This window comes from Berghia stephanieae, chromosome 8, assembly GCF_034508935.2.
Source record: "Berghia stephanieae isolate SIO BIC M18660-M18661 chromosome 8, UCSD_Bste_1.3, whole genome shotgun sequence".
NCBI lineage: Eukaryota > Metazoa > Mollusca > Gastropoda > Nudibranchia > Aeolidiidae > Berghia > Berghia stephanieae.
Window position 1 is genome coordinate 41,966,034 of NC_088367.1, and position 19,447 is coordinate 41,985,480.

Consider the following 19,447-nt stretch of genomic DNA (forward strand, 5'->3'; position numbering starts at 1 on the left):
GGTAAATCCTGTTGAACTTGTGCCCTTATCTGCATGGGGCAAGCGTGAACTGGGTGCTTCGGCGTTCCAAGAAATACATATTTGCATCCAAGGATGAGAGGGTGAGTAGGGGCGTCTAAAACTCCAGCAGGTATTGTTCCTACTACGTAGGGAGAGGAAATTTCGATATTGGCTATCGGAAGTGACAGAGGTGGGGTGTCTTTAGTAGCGCACTGAATCTTGATAATTTCGTCCGTGAACTGGTCTGGCCGAACCACCGCGTGAAAATCTAATCCCGTGTAGTAGAGAACGGTCACATCCTTCCCATCCACTTTGACTGTGTCAACGACTGGAGGGTGATCCGACGGTTCTTTTGTTTTTAGAGGGTGATCGTGAGAAGTGCGTCCTACGTTGGCACTGACCGGTTTCCCTTTCTGATGACCGTTACCTTTGTTATCGCGGCGGCATTCCTCTGTTGCATGTCCCTTCATATTACGGTTCTTGCAATATAGGTGTTGTTTGTGTTGTGTTGTGTTACTTCTTTCGTATTGGTTATTGTTGATCTTCTTTCCGTATGGTGACGGAAATTTTGTTCTTTCTTCACATGAGGTGGGCGGTTTTTGAATCTGGTGTTGTCTCCTTTCGGTGAGGTGATTTTCTTGCGCTGTCGCAAACCGGTCAGCACATGTTACTATATCGTCCAGTTTATGAGCGCCTTGCTCATCGACAAAACGACGGACATCCAGGGGCATTGCCTCTCTCAGCTGTTCCACCATGATAAGCTGGTTTAATCCCTCATAAGTGTCTGGGTTGCCAGATAATTTTAACCATTGTTGGAGGCTGAGTTGCAGATGATCTGCCAACTGGTGGTATGTTTCATGCCTGTCCTTCTTCAATGTTCTGAATCGTCTACGATAGGATTCTGCGCTGACATCAAATGTCTCAGTAGGGATGACTTTAACTCCTGAAAGTTATTTTTGTTGTCCTGTGTCAGGCGAGTATAAACATCATAGGCTTTGCCCTTGAGATGCTGAGACGCTTTGAGTGCCCATTTGTCCTCCGGAAGATCATATGAGATCGCTAACTCCTGGAATCGCGTTAACCATTGATCAATCCCTTCAATGTGTGGGTTGAAAGTTTCTACCGGGAACGACATTACTTTATCAATGCCTCCATTGCCCTGACTGGATGGAATGGGGCTATGGGTAGAGAGTCGGTTTTCTGAAACTTCCCTTGTTAAAGAAACTTCTATTTCCTTTTGGCGTGTGCGCTGTATTTCCGTCTGAGTACGCTCTCTCTCTGTCTCCAGATCTTCGTCTTTCATAATCTTTTCATACTCGTCTTTCCTCTTTTCCTCCTCTTCTAGTCTGGCAATCTCTTTCTCCGCATTCTCCGTTACATAGGCGGATAACTGTTCACCTGATAGGCCCAATTCTTTTCCTAACTGGATAAACTCGCGTCTAATTGTAACGCCAGTAGCCATGGCTACTTACAGATTGAACAACTGCAGAAGGTGAATGGGAATGATGCGATAGATGGAAGTGGAAGGATGAGTATAGCAGAAAGTAAACAAATAGAACTTTGCCAGTAAGGGTTAAATATGAATGAAAAATTCTGAAGCACAGATAATGAATGATAGTGAAGTAAGTGACAACACACTGTTGAAAAGCTAGGTTTCTCTAAGCCAAATTTCAATATATGACACACACAGTGACACAATACTTAGAAAGAGTGGTTTTTGCCTGGGGCTTTTTAGGCGTGCTCGTGTCAATCGAGAGATAATACTATTTACCGTTACACGTGTAAACAACAACTTGCAAGATGACCTAACTTGAAGTTAGAGTGACTGTAATTTTTAATTAAGATATGTTTAACTTAATTTTTGAAAGGGGGGGGGGGTATCCTCGGCTGAAGGTCCAAATTTTATGGCAACAATGGCATAACAAAAGTGGCAATGAAATAACAATTTATGTTTTGTAAACTGATTTAAAATTACGTTGCCTAATTATGCATGATTTAAATAACATGGTTGTCATAATCGTAATCATAAATTAGTGTTAGTAAACTAATTATCGATTAGTAAAAATATAGAAAAATGGGCATGTTCCAATTTCAAATGTAACCACAGTGACTTTTCAATAATAAATAAGATTTCTTCCCTATGATATTTGTAATTAATGAATCAAATGACTTATTGATTGGTTTGATTTAAGGTATATATATATTTACGAGCCCCCAATGTAATAGAATGCTATTGTTAAATTGAGATAGTAGCAGAAGTAAAGAATGGGTGTTTAAATATTATATCTAAATTAATAACTCACATATTATATTATATTAAAGATTCATAATCCCTGACGAGCCTACCATTTTGTGGCGGGTTGTGTGTTATTTTTGTGGAATCGAGTCCGACCGATAGCTCAATGGTCTGGATTCGAACTAGTATGCGCGCTATGGCTCTCGTTACCAGCTGCGACACTCAACCTATACCACAAACGACTCAGGTTTAATCTAGGGGGTGATTAAGAATTGCCTTAGGGTCCCTTATAACTTAATTGTATTAATAACAAGTGAGTCAAGACAATAGTAACGCCCAATACAATAATAACAATTCTATACATAAAGTTTAATTAGATTGTTACAGGAAAGGAGAGAAAGAATAAGTATTTATTTAATATCAGGAGGAGTAGCTCTAATTGAGTGGATCTAATTTATTATTTATTTATCTATTTATTTTGATATAATCATATGTGTCTGTGGAAAATACATTTGAAAATGGTATAAGCCCGTTTGGCTTATCTTTATCCCGCCGGCTTGCTTGACTGAGGCAAATGTATCAGCTAGTTCCAAGGTTGGCGCCTGCTTGCAGGGTTTTCTGGACTTCACAACAGTGTGTTGTAGTTAGCGGCTGACATCAGGGGTTTACCCCTATTCACGGACTGGGATGCAGGGATTCGGCACGACTGGGTGCTTCAAGGACACGGACAAGGACAAGGACCTTCAATTAAGAGTTAAAACAACAAGGTCTTAGAGCCAATCGAGTTTGTCTTTCGCCACCGAATCGTCCTTGAGCGACACATCATAATAGCCTTTTATTTGCCGACAAAGGCAAGGAGAAGCAGTAACTCCATGATAATGGTAGTTAGTATATATGTATTAAACATCAACTGACAGTCGAGCTATCTTACATGATACGAATTTAACAGGGTTGTGTCCCTGGTATTTCTTAATTTATTTTTATTAATTATAATTGAGGTTATGATGTGTGGCCGGCGATTGGCGGTAGGGTACAGACATTCAAGCAATATACATATTGAATATAAATGAAATAATAGCATAGATCATAAACAAATGTTAACTATAGTATAAGATACATATAGATATAGTTTTGTACAGGTATTCCAACTTACGAACATCCATGGAATAGCACAATTAAAATATATACACAAACTATAATAGTAATGCTAGATTAAATTGAATTCACAGTAATATCTCGTTCCACTTTGAATGTTAACCAATAATTCATTTTACCTTCAGCCGAGATGGAAGAAAATTTTTACAAGTTTGAAATTGGAGAGATAGCTCTTCTTTCTTGGGATTCTTAGCGTGTGTGTGATTAAATTCAGAATGAATTTGATTTTGTGAAATGAAGGAGCTCGTCTGAATTATGGGAATAGCCAATCAGAAGAATGTTCCTGTTTTAGATAGCCAATGATATTCATATGCTTTGATTAATACGGAGTAACGGAGAATTACCGGAGAGATAGACCTTAATTGTAATTTTAGCTACTCTTGAACGAGACAAGACCTCAGGGCATATGCACGTTGGAGTCTTGTTTGGAAAAGGTAATTAGCAGGAGGTATGGATACAATGGGCAGACAACTTGAACAGGTAAATAAGCCTTAAGCTGAAAGTGAGTGTTCCGTTATACAATGGAAAGGTTTCCCACCTAACGACCAAAATCCCGTTAGAAAAATTTAGAGCTTTATTGGAAAAAGACTGTCCATGTTTTGAATATTTAAACTGGAGGTGTTAATCTGCCTTGGCAAATATATGTCTCGTCCACTGGGTTTGAAGTGGTTTTGAATGAGACGCTGACGAATGATAAAGAAACACGCAGTGAAAGAAAATCGTTCGTCACAGTGTCGTCGGTTCGTATTTTATGATATCTGTGTGGCTCAACGAACATTTAAACTGACTTTAAATTATAAAAGGAAATCAAGTTATCTGTTTATCTATCTGTAAAAAATACATTTCTAATTTTCAAATCTTTCAGTAGAGTTGTGCGCCGTATCATTTTTTTATTGACTCAAATAAGCACAATGTTCTCCACAATGCTATATTTTTTAAAGAAAGGATTCGAGTATTAAAGTGTTTCTCAAAATGTGTTGGGCTATTCAAAACAAGGATAAATGGAAGAAAATCTGCACTCTTATTGGAGCTTGTTTGGCGTTGTCAACAAGTGGATTTAGTTCGTACTGGGGGAACCTTTCAATCTACTCCATCTCTTACTCTTTAAATGAACAGCGTGATGCTAATCCCAGTGACATTATGACCCCGTGGCCTTTGTCCCTTGATTTAACCTTCAAATGTGGTGCTATTTTAATCGGTGGACAACTTTCGAGAGTGATTGGAGTTAAAATTACAATGCTGTGTGGAATCCTTTTAAAAAGTGTTAGTTTTTCTTTGGTGTACTTTATAATCGGAAACTCGACAATCTTATTCAATATTTGCATCGGAGCTCTCCCCGGTCTCGGTGATGGAATTGTTTTAATATTAATGATGCAACTTGTTGTAGAGTGGGCCGACGGTCAGGTTGGGCTTTACATTAGTATCATTCGAAGCTCCTTAGTTCTTGGTGCTCTTGTTATCAATCAATGCGTGACCTTATATCTTAACCCCTATAACAAAAGTCCAGACCTCGAAATTGTATCACAAATGTTCTTCTCTGATACAGATGTCACGGAAAAAGTGCCTTCTTTATTTTTAGTTCTAAGCGGGGTATTCTTGGTCCTACAGCTGACGGGACTCATGGTGGTTCGGAGGAGGACAGAGGACAATTCAATTCAGAAACAATCAAACAACCAAGAATGCCACAGAAGTTACAAGTCTCTTGACATTTCGATTGAGCAAGAAAACGTAGCGATTGTGGATGAAATCGATTTAAAAGAACCGGATGCAATATCAAGATCACGTGACAATAATCATTTCCAGTCTTCAGCAGGTGATGTTCATAACTTGGATCTATCTCCATCTCAAATTATACGACGTGTGGAATTTTATACGTTTTTCGTCACCATGGTGATAGGTAGCGTTTCAAATGTAACTATGAATATATACTACAAATCGTATGGACAGCTGTGGATTCAAGACGATAATTTTCTGACAATTCTTGGCAGTGTTATGATAGGGATTACGGTTGCCTTTTTCGTGATTTACGGATTTTTAATCGATCGATTCGGTGTCAAATGGTGCATGATTTTTTATTTCGGATCCATTTCATTTGCAAGTCTCTCGTTTTATTTTTCTCCTATGGTCAATAAATGGTTGTTTTGTATTGTCACGTTATGTTTCGGAGGTTTAACAGCGCCATTGTTTGTCTTATATTCCGCATGTACGTTGAAGGTTTTCGGGATAACCCATTTTTCTTCCAATTATGGTTTGGTATCAATATCTTCTGCAGTGCTAAGTTTGGTGACTCCGATTTTTCTGCAAGCAATTTTAGACAATTTGGGGTGGTTTTACCTTTTCTTTATTACTGCCCTTCTCGACGCTATAGCTGTCGTGTTGATCATTTTAACTGTCAAGGAATGAATAGGTGTAAGATAATAATATATGAAGTAGGTATTATTGAGGAATTCACTGAAAGAAAAATATATATCATTATATCTATATTCGAGAAGAAAGTGGCACATAAGGAGTAAGTGAGCGAGAGAAGAGTGGGGGGGGGGGGTGGGGGCGAGGCACACACATTCATACAGACACCACACCCACACACCACACACACACACACACACATTCATTAGACAACACACTACTACTATACTATACTACTACTACTCTATTACTACTACTACACTTCTACTATAACTACTACTATTACTACTACTACTACTACTACTACTACTACTACTACTACTACTGCAACTACTACTACTACTACTACTACTACTACTACTAATACTATTACTACTACTACTACTACTACTACTACTACTACTATACTACTACTACTATACTACTATTACTACTACTCTTCTTCTCTACTCCTCTCCTCCTCCTCTCTCCTATCTACTACTACTACTCTACCTCTTACTACTACTACTACTACTACTACTACTACTACTACTACTACCACTACTACCACTACTACTACTACTACTACTACTACTACTACTACTACTGCTGCTGCTGCTGCTGCTGCTACTACTTCTACTGGTTTTTCTGTCTGTATCATAAGCATAGGTCGGCATTTCAATTGTCACAGGCGCCATTAAGCTAATTGTAACTTGTAAATTCAAACCAAGATTAATATAAGTACATTACGAGTATATTGCTACACAAACAGATGTTCCAAACTAATCCCTTTCTTTTGTTGCTGGTTTTGTGAAATTCATAAATGTATAACTCTTAGTCAGTTTAAAATGGTTGACTGTCGTCTACATGTGTACATATATTATGATTAACCTCTTTCATTGTTTAATAATCCTTTTAGTCCTTGATCAATTTAATTTGAATTTAACAGCCTAATAAAATTATTTCACTTTTGAAAAAAATATATCCAATGCCTCATTAAAATGGCTGTTTAGATTTGTCATTGTTTGAAATTTAATCGTCTTGGTCTTTCTCCGGGGGGGGGGGGGGGGGGGGGGGGTTGGCCAAGTGGTTATTACAATGCACAATGACCCGGAAGGTCCCGGGTTCGAGCCCCGCTTCAGGCACTTTCGTTTTTTTTCCTTAAGCAAGATTATTAACCGCCAATTTGCTCACTCAGACAACATGGGTGATTCCTGTTGACATTAGACATCTTGTTTGATGAATTTTCTACATTCCATCTTGGAATGTCTAGGCGACGATGTCTTATGATGTCGTGGCGGAAAGGCATAATTCTTATTTTTTTAATATCTTTCTGATACTGGTATAATCTTTAAAAATTACGGAATATTGATTTGATTTATGACTTAAGCGCATTTCGCCTCCTAGTCATACGATAGGATAATCTCGGCCCCTTCTTTTATCCTCTGTGTGAGCTCCTTTCACATTTCACAATCTTCTGTCATAGATCTCAGAGATAGAAGGAATACAACGCTCATTGGATTCTCTAGCACGCTCACGGGAGAAACCAAAAAGGGTGTTTGAATCGAAGCGTGCCGGAATCGAAAGCTCAGGGGATGTAAGTTCAGATCTTTATCTTACACAGGGTGCCTGCTTTTTAAGTTTTTAAATTGATATTTTCAAAAAATAAAAACGGACCAACTCAAATGTCTTCGTCCTCGTCCTTTCATGTTCAAAGTATGTGTTGTTTGATTCAAGCGAGGGTTCACAGCGTAAAACGCATACCTACCTATGTGAAGAAAATATAGGTGTATTAATATTGTCACGAACCAACACTTGAAACTATGTGTAACCATGAACGTTTATAGTCTGGTTAATACAGTTTTAGTGAATATTACTCTTAAACGAGGATGGCAAAAAGCAATAACAAAGACTGAAGTGACCTCAATTTCATAATATCTATAGCCGACGTGTACTGAGTTAGTAGAGAAGTACACAATGGCTATACGAAACCTGCCGTAAGGGGATAACAATAGCAATCCCTAAAGTTAAATTTAACAATCAACAATTTACCCTTACAATAATTATATCATAACTCCTCAAAAACCCTTAAAATTATGCAGTCTAGTATCAACTTTACTTTTGAATAAGTTTTAATGACACAGAGATTGTCATTCAGTTCTTAACTTGGAGTCAAACATTTCGTAATTCTACGAATTTTTCGTAGCACTTGGCAAGTCTAGGCTATAAACACGTATCCACACACACACACATACACTACACACTAATGCTAGCCTATAGATAGAACAAAATGACGTCACTCAGGCCTTTATTATTGCTTTTTGCCATCCATGTTTATGGAAAAGATAAGAATTTTTTTTAAGAAAAAGAAGAAAATAATTAAAAACAAAGAACCCAAATAAATAAATTAATATCATGTATGGAACGTGACAGTCCCAATCCCGTAGAACACAAAGAAACAAAGGTCCAACATGAATGGCAAATGAAAGCTTGTGCTTAAATGCTATTTTTAAGCTTCACTGCTTATTCGACACACTAAGCTGAACACCCGAGGGTTCGCGATTAAGCGGAGTCGACTGTACATGTTTTTCCCCCCAGAGTACGGCAGTTCACTGGTTAATAATTATTCGAAGCTTTCGAAGCATTTGAATCAATTGTTTGTGCTGATCAACATGGATGTGAGAAAAATATTCCTCTTCATGAAATGTGACTTACAGTCTTAGAGAATCATTATATATCGGGGTGATTCAAAATTTTAATTTAAAGTAAAAAAATATATAAAGTTGGAGTTTAGTTTACCTGTAGATAGTATGCGCTTGACTAAGAAGCTCATAATATTGCCATCCGTAAGTATAACGGACCAACACACAATATTATGTGTAACCATGAACTTTTATATTCTGGTTAATACAGCTTAGTGAGAATTACTCATAAATGTGGATGGCAAAAACAATGACAAAGACCTGAGTGACGTCATCTTCGATCTATCTATATCTTATTCGAAAAGAAACTGAAATTTAGAATGGTGTTTTTGATCATTGAAACTTTGAATTACTTTCTTTTTTTTAATTTATTTAATTATTTATTTATTTATTCATTTATTTTGATAGCTCACAAATTACTAATGTATTTCAAGAGTGGAGCAAAAAAAAAAAAAAGGAAAGAAGAGAATGGATTCATCGCACCACTCTCGTTCAATTTGTGTTGAATTTTTTTTCAGTAGTTACCTGTTTGTAATATTTTTCAGTTATAGGACAAACCGTGTCACAGAATTAGAAAGGGGTAAGTGGTCTAAAACGTTATAAAACACGATGGAGGAGTAGATAAATTAAAATTACATTAAAAAGAACTCGACTAAACATTTCGTCATTAAAACAAACAACAAACAAGAAAAACAAACAGAAACCCAGATTTCCTTGGCGAGGAGTCCAACACGTGATCTGTTATTTTCATGACAATACTATGTTAACTTTTTAAAAAGAATGTTGTATTATTTAAAAACATTCGAGTATTAAAGTGTTTCGCAAAATGTGTTGGGCTATTCAAAACAAGGATAAATGGAAGAAAATCTGCACTTTTATCGGAGCTTGTTTGGCGTTGTCCACAACTGGATTCAGTTGGTACTGGGGGAACCTTTCAATCTACTCCACCTCTTACTCTTTAAATGAACAGTCTGATGCTGATCCCAGTGACATTATGACTCCGTGGCCTCTGTCCCTTGCTATAAACTTCACATGTGTTGCTATTTTGATCGGTGGACAACTTTCGAGAGTGATTGGAATTAAATTACAATGCTGTGTGGAATCCTTTTAAAAAGTGTTAGTTTTTCTTTGGTGTACTTCATAATCGGAAGCTCGACAATCTTATTCAATATTTGCATCGGAGCTCTCCCCGGTGTCAGTGATGGAATTGTTATAATATTAATGATGCAACTTGTTGTAGAGTGGGCCGATGGTCAGGTTGGGCTTTACATTAGTATCATTCGAAGCTCCTTAGTTCTTGGTGCTCTTGTTATCAATCAATGCGTGACCTTATATCTTAACCCATATAACAAAAGTCCAGACCTCGAAATTGTGTCACAAATGTTCTTCTCTGATACGGATGTCACGGATAAAGTGCCTTCTTTATTTTTAGTTCTAAGTGGGGTATTCTTGGTCCTACAGCTGACGGGACTCATGGTGGTTCGGAACAGGACAGAGGGAAATTCAATTCAGAAACAATCAAACAACCAAGAATGCCACAGAAGTTACAAGTCCCTTGACATTTCGATTGAGCGAGAAAACGTAGAGTTTGTGGATGAAATCGATTTAAAAGAACCGGATGCAATATCAAGATCACGTGACAATAATCATTTCCAGTCTTCAGCAGGTGATGTTCATAACCTGGATCTATCCCCGACTCAAATTATACGAAAAGTGGAATTTTATACGTTTTTCGTCACCATGGTGATAGGTAGCGTTTCATATGTAACTATGAATAAATACTACAAATCGTATGGACAGCTGTGGATTCAAGACGATAATTTTCTGACAATTCTTGGCAGTGTTATGATAGGGATTACGGTTGCCTTTTTCGTGATTTACGGATTTTTAATTGATCGATTCGGTGTCAAATGGTGCATGATTTTTTATTTCGGATCCATTTCATTTGCAAGTCTCTCGTTTTATTTTTCTCCTATGGTCAATAAATGGTTGTTTTGTATTGTCACGTTATGTTTCGGAGGTTTAACAGCGCCATTGTTTGTCTTATATTCCGCATGTACGTTGAAGGCTTTCGGGATAACCCATTTTTCTTCCAATTATGGTTTGGTATCAATGTCTTCTGCAGTGCTAAGTTTGGTGACTCCAATTTTTCTACAAGCCATTTTAGACAATTTGGGGTGGTTTTATCTTTTCTTTATCACTGCCCTTGTCGACGCTATAGCTGTCGTGTTGATTATGTTAACTGTCAAGGAATGAATAGGTGTAAGATAATAATAGTATATGAAGTAGGTATTATTGAGGAATTCAAGGAAAGAAAAATATATATACCTCATTTTATGGTGAACCCTTAACATCTTTCAAAGAAATTTCAATCAATGACACAAAGAAAACGATTCTCTCTAGTCCGAGCAAATCATGTAGGCTCAACCTCTTACCAACATCGCTTTTGAAGGAGTGTATTGATGAACTTGCACCTTACAGCACTGAATTGATTAATCAATCTTTAAGGGTGGGAGTTGTTCCAGAAAGCTTCAAGAAAGCATTGGTGAAGCCATTGTTGAAGAAAGCGGGACTTGTCAGTGATAATTTTAAAAACTTTAGGCCTGTATCAAATCTACCATTCATCTCCAAAATTCTAGAAAAGATTGTTCTAAAACAACTTTCCTGTCACGTGAAACATAATAACCTCGATGAGTGCTATCAATCGGCCTATCGGCAAAATCATAGCACAGAGACAGCATTGATGAGAATCACAAATGACTTGCTGCAAATTATTGATCAAGGAAAAAAAACCACCATCCTTAGTCTTCTCGATCTTTCGGCGGCCTTTAACACCATCGACCATGTCATACTACTTCGAAGGCTACAAGTTACTTTCGGCATATCAGGCACTGCTCTAAACTGGTTTGCATCATATCTTACTCAAAGAACTCAATCAGTTTTAATTGGGGAAGTAACTTCGTCAAAGCGTGACCTTCATTTTGGTATACCTCAAGGATTCGTTTTAGGTCCAGTTCTTGTTGTACTTTACCCTGTTGTGAGAATCTTAGAGCAACATTCTCTCGCTTACCATATGTACGCCGACGATACCCAGATGTATAGCATGTGTTTGTAATCCGATTTTTTTTTTCAAACATAACTGTTTACGAACAATGCATCAACCACGTGATGAGATGGTTGTCTGCAAATCGATTAAAATTAAATGGCGACAAGACCGAAGCCTTATTCATTGCTAGTTCCAATAATAAGACAGATCCACTTACACTGGCACTGACAATCAACGATAATGACAAAATACAACTCACAACATCAGCAAAAATTCTCGGCATCACCTTAGAGAGTGATCTGTCTATGAACAAACATATTAACAATGTGAGAACAAGTGTTATCTGCATTCTAATAACTATCAGAACAATCAGACCATTTATTAAAAGGGAAACTTGCAACAAATTGGTAACATCTTTGATATTCCCGAAAATGGACTACTGCAATGCACTGTTTGTTGGTCTCACGAAGGACAAAATAAACAAACCCCAGAAAATACAGAACAGGACAGCCCGCCCTGTACTGCAGAAAGACAGGAAAACTGCAGCTCCCGAATTACTACAGCAGTTGCATTGGCTGCCAGTGGACCAGCGGATTAAATATAACTCTTCAACTATCGTTTTCAAATGCTTGGAGGGCTCGTCACCAGCATATATCTCAAACCTCATTGAACGGGATAACCCACAGCGATCGCTTCGATCAACGAACGACCTCAAATAGAAAACACTCCTCTGTCGAGTGACGGCTGGTGAACGCGCCTTTCAGCATTCTGGCCCAAGGTTGTGGAATTTACTACCACTACAGATACGTTCTTCGTCTTCACTAGAGGAATTCAAGCGTCGATTGAAGACCTTTTAATTCCGCGACAGGCTTTCTTTTGATTATGTGTATAATTAGCGTTGATCGTGTACTGTGTTAGGCTTAATCTATGTTATGCGCCCAGAGCCCTCCTGATGAAGGGATGTTTGGCGTACTATAAATCTATACCATTATTATCATTATTATATCATTATTATTATTATTATTATTATTATTATTATTATTATTATTATTATTATTATTATTATTATTATTATTATTATATCTATGTTCGAGAAGAAAGTGAGTAAGTAAGCGAGAGAAGAGGGGGGAGGGGCACACACATTCATACAGACACACACACACACACATACATACACACACAAAACAGAAAACTACTACTACTACCACCACTACTACTACTACTACTACTACTACTACTACTACTACTACTACTACTACTACTACTACTACTACTACTACTACTACCTTACTACTACTACTACTACTGCTACTACTACTGTCTGTATCATAAGCATAGGTCGGCATTTCAATTGTCACAGGCGCCATTAAGCTAATTGTAACTTGTAAATTTAAACCAAGATTAATATAAGTACATTACGAGTATATTGCTACACAAACAGATGTTCCAAACTAATCCCGTTAATTTATTGCTGGTTTTGTGAAATTCATAAATGTATAACTCTTACTCAGTTTAAAATGGTTGACTGTCGTCTACATGTGTACATATATTATGATTAATCTCTTTCATTGTTTAATAATCCTTTCAGTCCTTGATCAATTTAATTTGAATTTAACAGCCTAATAAAATTATTTCACTTTTGAAAAAAAAACATCCAATGCCTCATTAAAATCGCTGTTTAGATTTGTCATTGTTTGAAATTTAATCGTCTTGATCTTTCTCCGGGGGTGGGGGGGGGGGAGGGTTGGCCGAGGGGTTATTGCATTGCACAATGACCCGGAAGGTCCCAGGTTCGAGCCCCGCTTCAGGCACTTTCGTTTTTTTTCCTTAAGCAAGACTATTAACCCCCAATTTGCTCACTCGGACAACAAGGGTGATTCCTGTTGACATTAGACATCTTGTTTGATGAATTTTCTACATTCCATCTTGGAATGTCTAGGCGACGATGTCTTATGATGTCGTGGCGGAAGGGCAAAATTCTTATTTTTTTTAATCTTTCTGATTCTGGTATAATCTTTAAAAATTCAGGAATATTGATTTGATTTATGACTTTAGCGCATTTTGCCTCCTAGTGATACGATGGGAAAATCTCGGCCCCTTCTTTTATCCTCTGTGTGAGATCCTTTCACATTTCACAATCTTCTGTCATAGATCTCAGAGATAGAAGGAATACAACGCTCATTGGATTCTCTAACACTCTCTCGGGGGAAACCAAAAAAGGGTGTTAGAATCGAAGCGTGCCGATATCCGAAGCTCATGGGATTTAAGTTCAGATCTTTATCTTACACAGGGTGTCTGCTTCTTAATTTTTTTAAATTGATATTTTCAAAAAATAAAAACGGACCAACTCAAATGTCTTCGTCCTCGTCCTCTCATGTTCAAAGTATGTGTTGTTTGATTCAAGCGAGGGTTCACAGCGTAAAACGCGTACCTACGTATGTGAAGAATATATAGGTGTATTGACATTAATTGTCACGGACCAACACACGACACTATATGTAACCATGAACGTTTAAAGTCTGGTTAATACAGTTTAGTGAGAATAACTCATAAACGAGGATGGCAAAAATCAATAACAAAGACTGAAGTGACGTCACCTTCATTCTATCTATAGCCGACGTGTAATGAGTTATTAGAGAAGTACACAAAGGCTATACGAAACCTGCCGACTTGAAAATTTAAAAATTCGCAGTTTTGAGGGGATAAAAATAGCAATCCCTAAAGTTAAATTTAACAATCAACAATTTACCCTTACAATAATTATATCATAACTCCCCAAAAACCCTTAAAATTATGCAGTCTGGTATCAACTTCACTTTTGAATAAGTCTTAATGACATAGAGATTGTCATACAGTTCTTAAATTGGAGTCAAACATTTCGTAAATCTACGAATTTTTTGTAGTACTTGGCAGGCCTGGGCTTTACACACGTATCCACACACACACAAACACACACACACACACACACACAATTGCTAGCCTATAGATAGAACGAAGATATATGACGTCACTCAGGCCTTTGTTATTGGTTTTTTCCATCCATGTTTATGAAAAAGAAAAAAAATTTAAAGAAGAAAAAGAAGAAAAATGTTTAAAACAAACAGCCCAAATGAATAAATAAATAAATAAATATCATGAATAGAACGTGACGGTCCAAATCCCGTAGAACACACAGAAACGAAGGTCCAACATGAATGGCAAATGAAAGCTGGTGCTTCGATGCTATTTTTAGCTTCTCTTCTTATTCGACACACTAACCTGAACGCCCGAGGGTTTGCGATTAAGCGGAGTCGACTGTACATGTTTTTTGTTTAGTTTTTTTTTTCCCAGAGTACAGCAGTTTACTGGTTAATAATTATTAGAAGCTTTCGAAGCATTTGGATCAATTGTTTGTGCTGATCAAGATGGATGTGAGAAAAATATTCCTCTTCATGAAATGGGACTTACAGTCTTAGAGAATCATTATGTATCGGGGTGATTCAAAATTTTAATTTAAAGTAAAAATATATATAATGTTGGAGTTTAGTTTACCTGTAGATAGTATGCGCTTGACTAAGAAGCTCATAACATTGCCATCCGTAAGTATAACGGACCAACACACAGAATTATGTGTAACCATGAACTTTTGTATTCTGGTTAATTCAGCTTAGTGAGAATTACTCATAAACGTGGATGGCAAAAACAATAACAAAGACCTGAGTGACGTCATCTTCGATCTATCTATATCTTATTCGAAAATAAACTGAAATTTTGAACGGTGTTTTTGATCATTGAAACTTTGAATTACTTTCTTTTATTATTTATTTAATTATTTATTTATTTATTCATTTATTTTGATAACTCACAAATTTCTCATGTATTTCAAGAGTGGAGCAAAAAAAAAAAAGGAAAGAAGAGAACGGATTCATCGCACCACTCTCGTTCAATTTGTGTTGAATTTTTTTTCAGTAGTTACCTGTTTGTAATATTTTTCAGTTATAGGGCAAACCGTGTCACAGAATTAGAAAGGGGTAAGTGGTCTAAAACGTTATAAAACACAATGAAGGAGTAGATAAATTAAAAATACATTCAAAAGAACTCGACTAAACATTACGTCATCAAACCAAACAACAAACAAGAAAAACAAACAGAAAACCAGATTTCCTTGGCGAGGAGTCCAACACGTGATCTGTTATTTTCATGACAATACTATGTTAACTTTTAAAAAAGAATGTTGTATTATTTAAAAACATTCGAGTATTAAAGTGTTTCGCAAAATGTGTTGGGCTATTCAAAACAAGGATAAATGGAAGAAAATCTGCACTCTTATCGGAGCTTGTTTGGCTTTGTCAACAAGTGGATTCAGTTTGTACTGGGGGAACCTTTCAATCTACACCACCTCTTACTCTTTAAATGAACAGCCTGATGCTGATCCCAGTGATATTATGACCCCGTGGCCTTTGTCTCTTGATGTAACCTTCACATGTGTTGCTATTTTGATCGGTGGACAACTTTCGAGAGTGATTGGAATTAAAATTACAATGCTGTGTGGAATCCTTTTAAAAAGTGTTAGTTTTTCTTTGGTGTACTTTATAATCGGAAACTCGACAATCTTATTCAATATTTGCATCGGAGCTCTCCCCGGTGTCAGTGATGGAATTGCTTTAATATTAATGATGCAACTTGTTGTAGAGTGGGCCGATGGTCAGGTTGGGCTTTACATTAGTATCATTCGAAGCTCCTTAGTTCTTGGTGCTCTTGTTATCAATCAATGCGTGACCTTATATCTTAACCCCTATAACAAAAGTCCAGACCTCGAAATTGTATCACAAATGTTCTTCACTGATACGGATGTCACGGATAAAGTGCCTTCTTTATTTTTAGTTCTAAGCGAGGTATTCTTGGTCCTACAGCTGACGGGACTCATGGTGGTTCGGAGGAGGACAGAGGACAATTCAATTCAGAAACAATCAAACAACCAAGAATGCCACAGAAGTTACAAGTCCCTTGAAATTTCGATGGAGCAAGAAAACGTAGAGATTGTGGATGAAATCGATTTAAAAGAACCGGATGCAATATCAAGATCACGTGACAATAATCATTTCCGGTCTTCAGCAGGTGATGTTCATAACTTTGATCTATCCCCAACTCAAATTATACGACGTGTGGAATTTTATACGTTTTTTGTCACTCTGATGATAGGTAGCGTTTCATATATTACTATGAATAAATACTACAAATCGTATGGACAGCTGTGGATTCAAGACGATAATTTTCTGACAATTCTTGGCAGTGTTATGATAGGGATTACGGTTGCCTTTTTCTTGATTTACGGATTTTTAATCGATCGATTCGGCGTCAAATGGTGCATGATTTTTTTATTTCGGATCCATTCCATTTGCAAGTCTCTTGTTTTATTTTTCTCCTATGGTAAATAAATGGTTGTTTTGTATTGTCACGTTATGTTTCGGAGGTTTAACAGCGCCATTGTCTGTCTTATATTCCGCATGTACGTTGAAGGTTTTCGGGATAACCCATTTTTCTTCCAATTTAGGTTTGGTAGCAATGTCTTCTGCAGCGCTAAATATGGTGACTCCGATTTTTCTGCAAGCAATTTTAGACAATTTGGGGTGGTTTTATCTTTTCTTTATTACTGCCCTTCTAGATGCTATAGCTGTTGTGTTGATCATTTTAACTGTCAAGGAATGAATAGGTGTAAGATAATAATATATGAAGTAGGTATTATTGAGGAATTCATAGAAAGAAAAATATATATCATGTTCGAGAAGAAAGTGACATAAGGAGTAAGTGAGCGAGAGAAGAAGGGGGGGGGGGGGGCAAACACATTCTTACACACACACACACACACACACACACACACACAAAACAGAAAACTACTACTACTACTACTACTACTACTACTACTACTACTACGACTACCACTACAATTACTACTACTACTACTACTACTACTACTACTACTACTACTACTACTACTTCTACTACTACTACAACTACTACTACTACTACTCTTCCTTCTCCTACTCCTCCTCCTACTACTACTACAACTACTACTATTAGTACTACAACTACTACTACTTCTACCACTACTATTACTACTACTAATACTACTACTACTACTACTACTACTACTACTACTACTACTACTACTACTACTACTACTATTACTACTACTACTATTACTACTACTACTACTACTACTACTACTATTACTACTACTTCTACTACTACTACTACTACTACTACTACTACTACTACTACTACTACTACTACTCCACCTCCTACTACTACAACTACTACTATTAGTACTACTACTACCACTACTACTACTACTACTACTACTACTACTACTACTACTTCTACTACTACTACTACTACTACTACTACTACTACTACTACTACTACTACTACTACTCTTCCCTCTCCTACTCCTCCTACTACTACTACTACAACTACTACTATTAGTACTACAACTACTACTACTACTACTACTACTACTTCTACTACTACTACTACTACTACTACTACTACTACTACTACTACTACTACTACTACTACTTCTACTACTACTACTCTTCCTCTTCCCCCTCCTCCTCCTCCTTCTCCTACTACTACTACTACTGCTACTACTACTACTACTACTACTACTACTACTACTACTGCTACTACTACTACTGCTACTACTACTACTACTACTACTACTACTACTACTACTACTACTACTACTACTACTACTACTACTACTACTACTACTACTGTCTGTATCATAAGCATAGGTCGGCATTTCAATTGTCACAGGCGCCATTAAGCTAATTGTAACTTGTAAATTTAAACCAAGATTATATTAAGTACAATACGAGTATATTGCTACACAAACAGATGTTCCAAACTAATCCCGTTAATTTATTGCTGGTTTTGCGAAATTCATAAATATAAAACTCTTACTCAGTTTAAAATAGTTGACTCTCGTCAACATGCATGCATATATTATGATTAATCTCTTTCATTACTTAATAATCTTCAGTCCTTAATCAATTTAATTTGAATTTAACAGCCTAATAAAACTATTTCACTTTTGAAAAAAAAACATCCAATGCCTCATTAAAAATGGCTGTTTAGATTTGTCATTGTTTGAAATTTAATCGTCTCGATCTTTCTCGGGGGGGGGGGGGGGTTGGCCGAGTGGTTATTGCATTGCACAATGACCCGGAAGGTCCCAGGTTCGAGCCCCGCTTCAGGCACTTTCGTTTTTTTCATTAAGCAAGATTATTAACCCCCACTTTGCTCACTCGGACAACATGGGTGATTCCTGTTGACATTAGACATCTTGTTTGATTAATTATCTGTATTCCTTCGTGTTCCTTTAATTGATATTTTCAAAAATTAACAACGGAGCAACTCAAATGTCTTCGTCCTCGTCCTCTCATTATCAATAATGTGTTGTTTGATGCAGGCGAGGGTTCACAGTGTAAAACGCGTGCCCTTGTAAAAAATATAGGTTTATCAGAATTGTCCCAACTATCGGGAGCCTCTGTGGTGTAATGGTAACACGTCTGACCGGTAAACAGAAGGTCTGAGGTTCGATCCCCAGTCAAGATGGACTGATTTTTGGGGTGTTTTATTTTTCTTTCTTACTTTGTCTGGCACCTTTCATACACACTTGCTCAGATCTTTATCTTACACCGGTGCCTGCTCCTTAATTTCTTAATGGGAGGTAACGCAGGGGCGTGGCTATATTGGTGGATTTGGTGCCTGGCACCTCATCCATTTTTAAGAAATGGATTACAGCATTAAAAAAAAAAGATTTAAGCTGAGAAATGGTATATACCGCTTCTTACTTACTTGAGTAAGTCATTTCTTTTTTTTTTTTTCTTTCTGTTGTATTTACAAAGTCATTTTTTTCTGATTCTGACACCATCCTAT

At 37.0% G+C, this 19,447-nt stretch overlaps 3 protein-coding genes across 3 annotated transcripts; all 3 read left to right on the forward strand.

The window, feature by feature from the left end:
- The first annotated feature begins 1,460 nt into the window (after nt 1–1,460).
- On the forward strand, nt 1,461–5,888 carry LOC144979015 (uncharacterized). The gene is made up of 2 exons (XM_078925630.1): nt 1,461–1,492; nt 4,333–5,888. Exons 1-2 carry the CDS (start codon nt 1,461–1,463, stop codon nt 5,792–5,794), a joined length of 1,494 nt encoding a protein of 497 aa, XP_078781756.1. The 3' UTR covers nt 5,795–5,888.
- Nucleotides 5,889–9,702: 3,814 nt separating this feature from the next.
- Nucleotides 9,703–10,734, forward strand: LOC144979016 (uncharacterized). Its single transcript, XM_078925631.1, has one exon. The coding sequence runs from the start codon at nt 9,703–9,705 to the stop codon at nt 10,732–10,734; it is 1,032 nt and encodes a 343-aa protein (XP_078781757.1).
- A 5,046-nt stretch (nt 10,735–15,780) lies between these two features.
- On the forward strand, nt 15,781–16,941 carry LOC144979017 (uncharacterized). Its single transcript, XM_078925633.1, has one exon. The coding sequence runs from the start codon at nt 15,781–15,783 to the stop codon at nt 16,939–16,941; it is 1,161 nt and encodes a 386-aa protein (XP_078781759.1).
- Nucleotides 16,942–19,447: the final 2,506 nt, after the last annotated feature.

Coding starts and splice junctions, on each gene's coding strand:
- LOC144979017 (XM_078925633.1), top strand. CDS start 15,781: ATGTGTTGGGCTATTCAAAACAAGGATAAATGGAAGAAAATCTGCACT.
- LOC144979016 (XM_078925631.1), top strand. CDS start 9,703: ATGCAACTTGTTGTAGAGTGGGCCGATGGTCAGGTTGGGCTTTACATT.
- LOC144979015 (XM_078925630.1), top strand. CDS start 1,461: ATGGCTACTTACAGATTGAACAACTGCAGAAG. Junction 1,493..4,332: donor AGATTGAACAACTGCAGAAG/GTGAATGGGAAT, acceptor TATTTTTTAAAG/AAAGGATTCGAGTATTAAAG.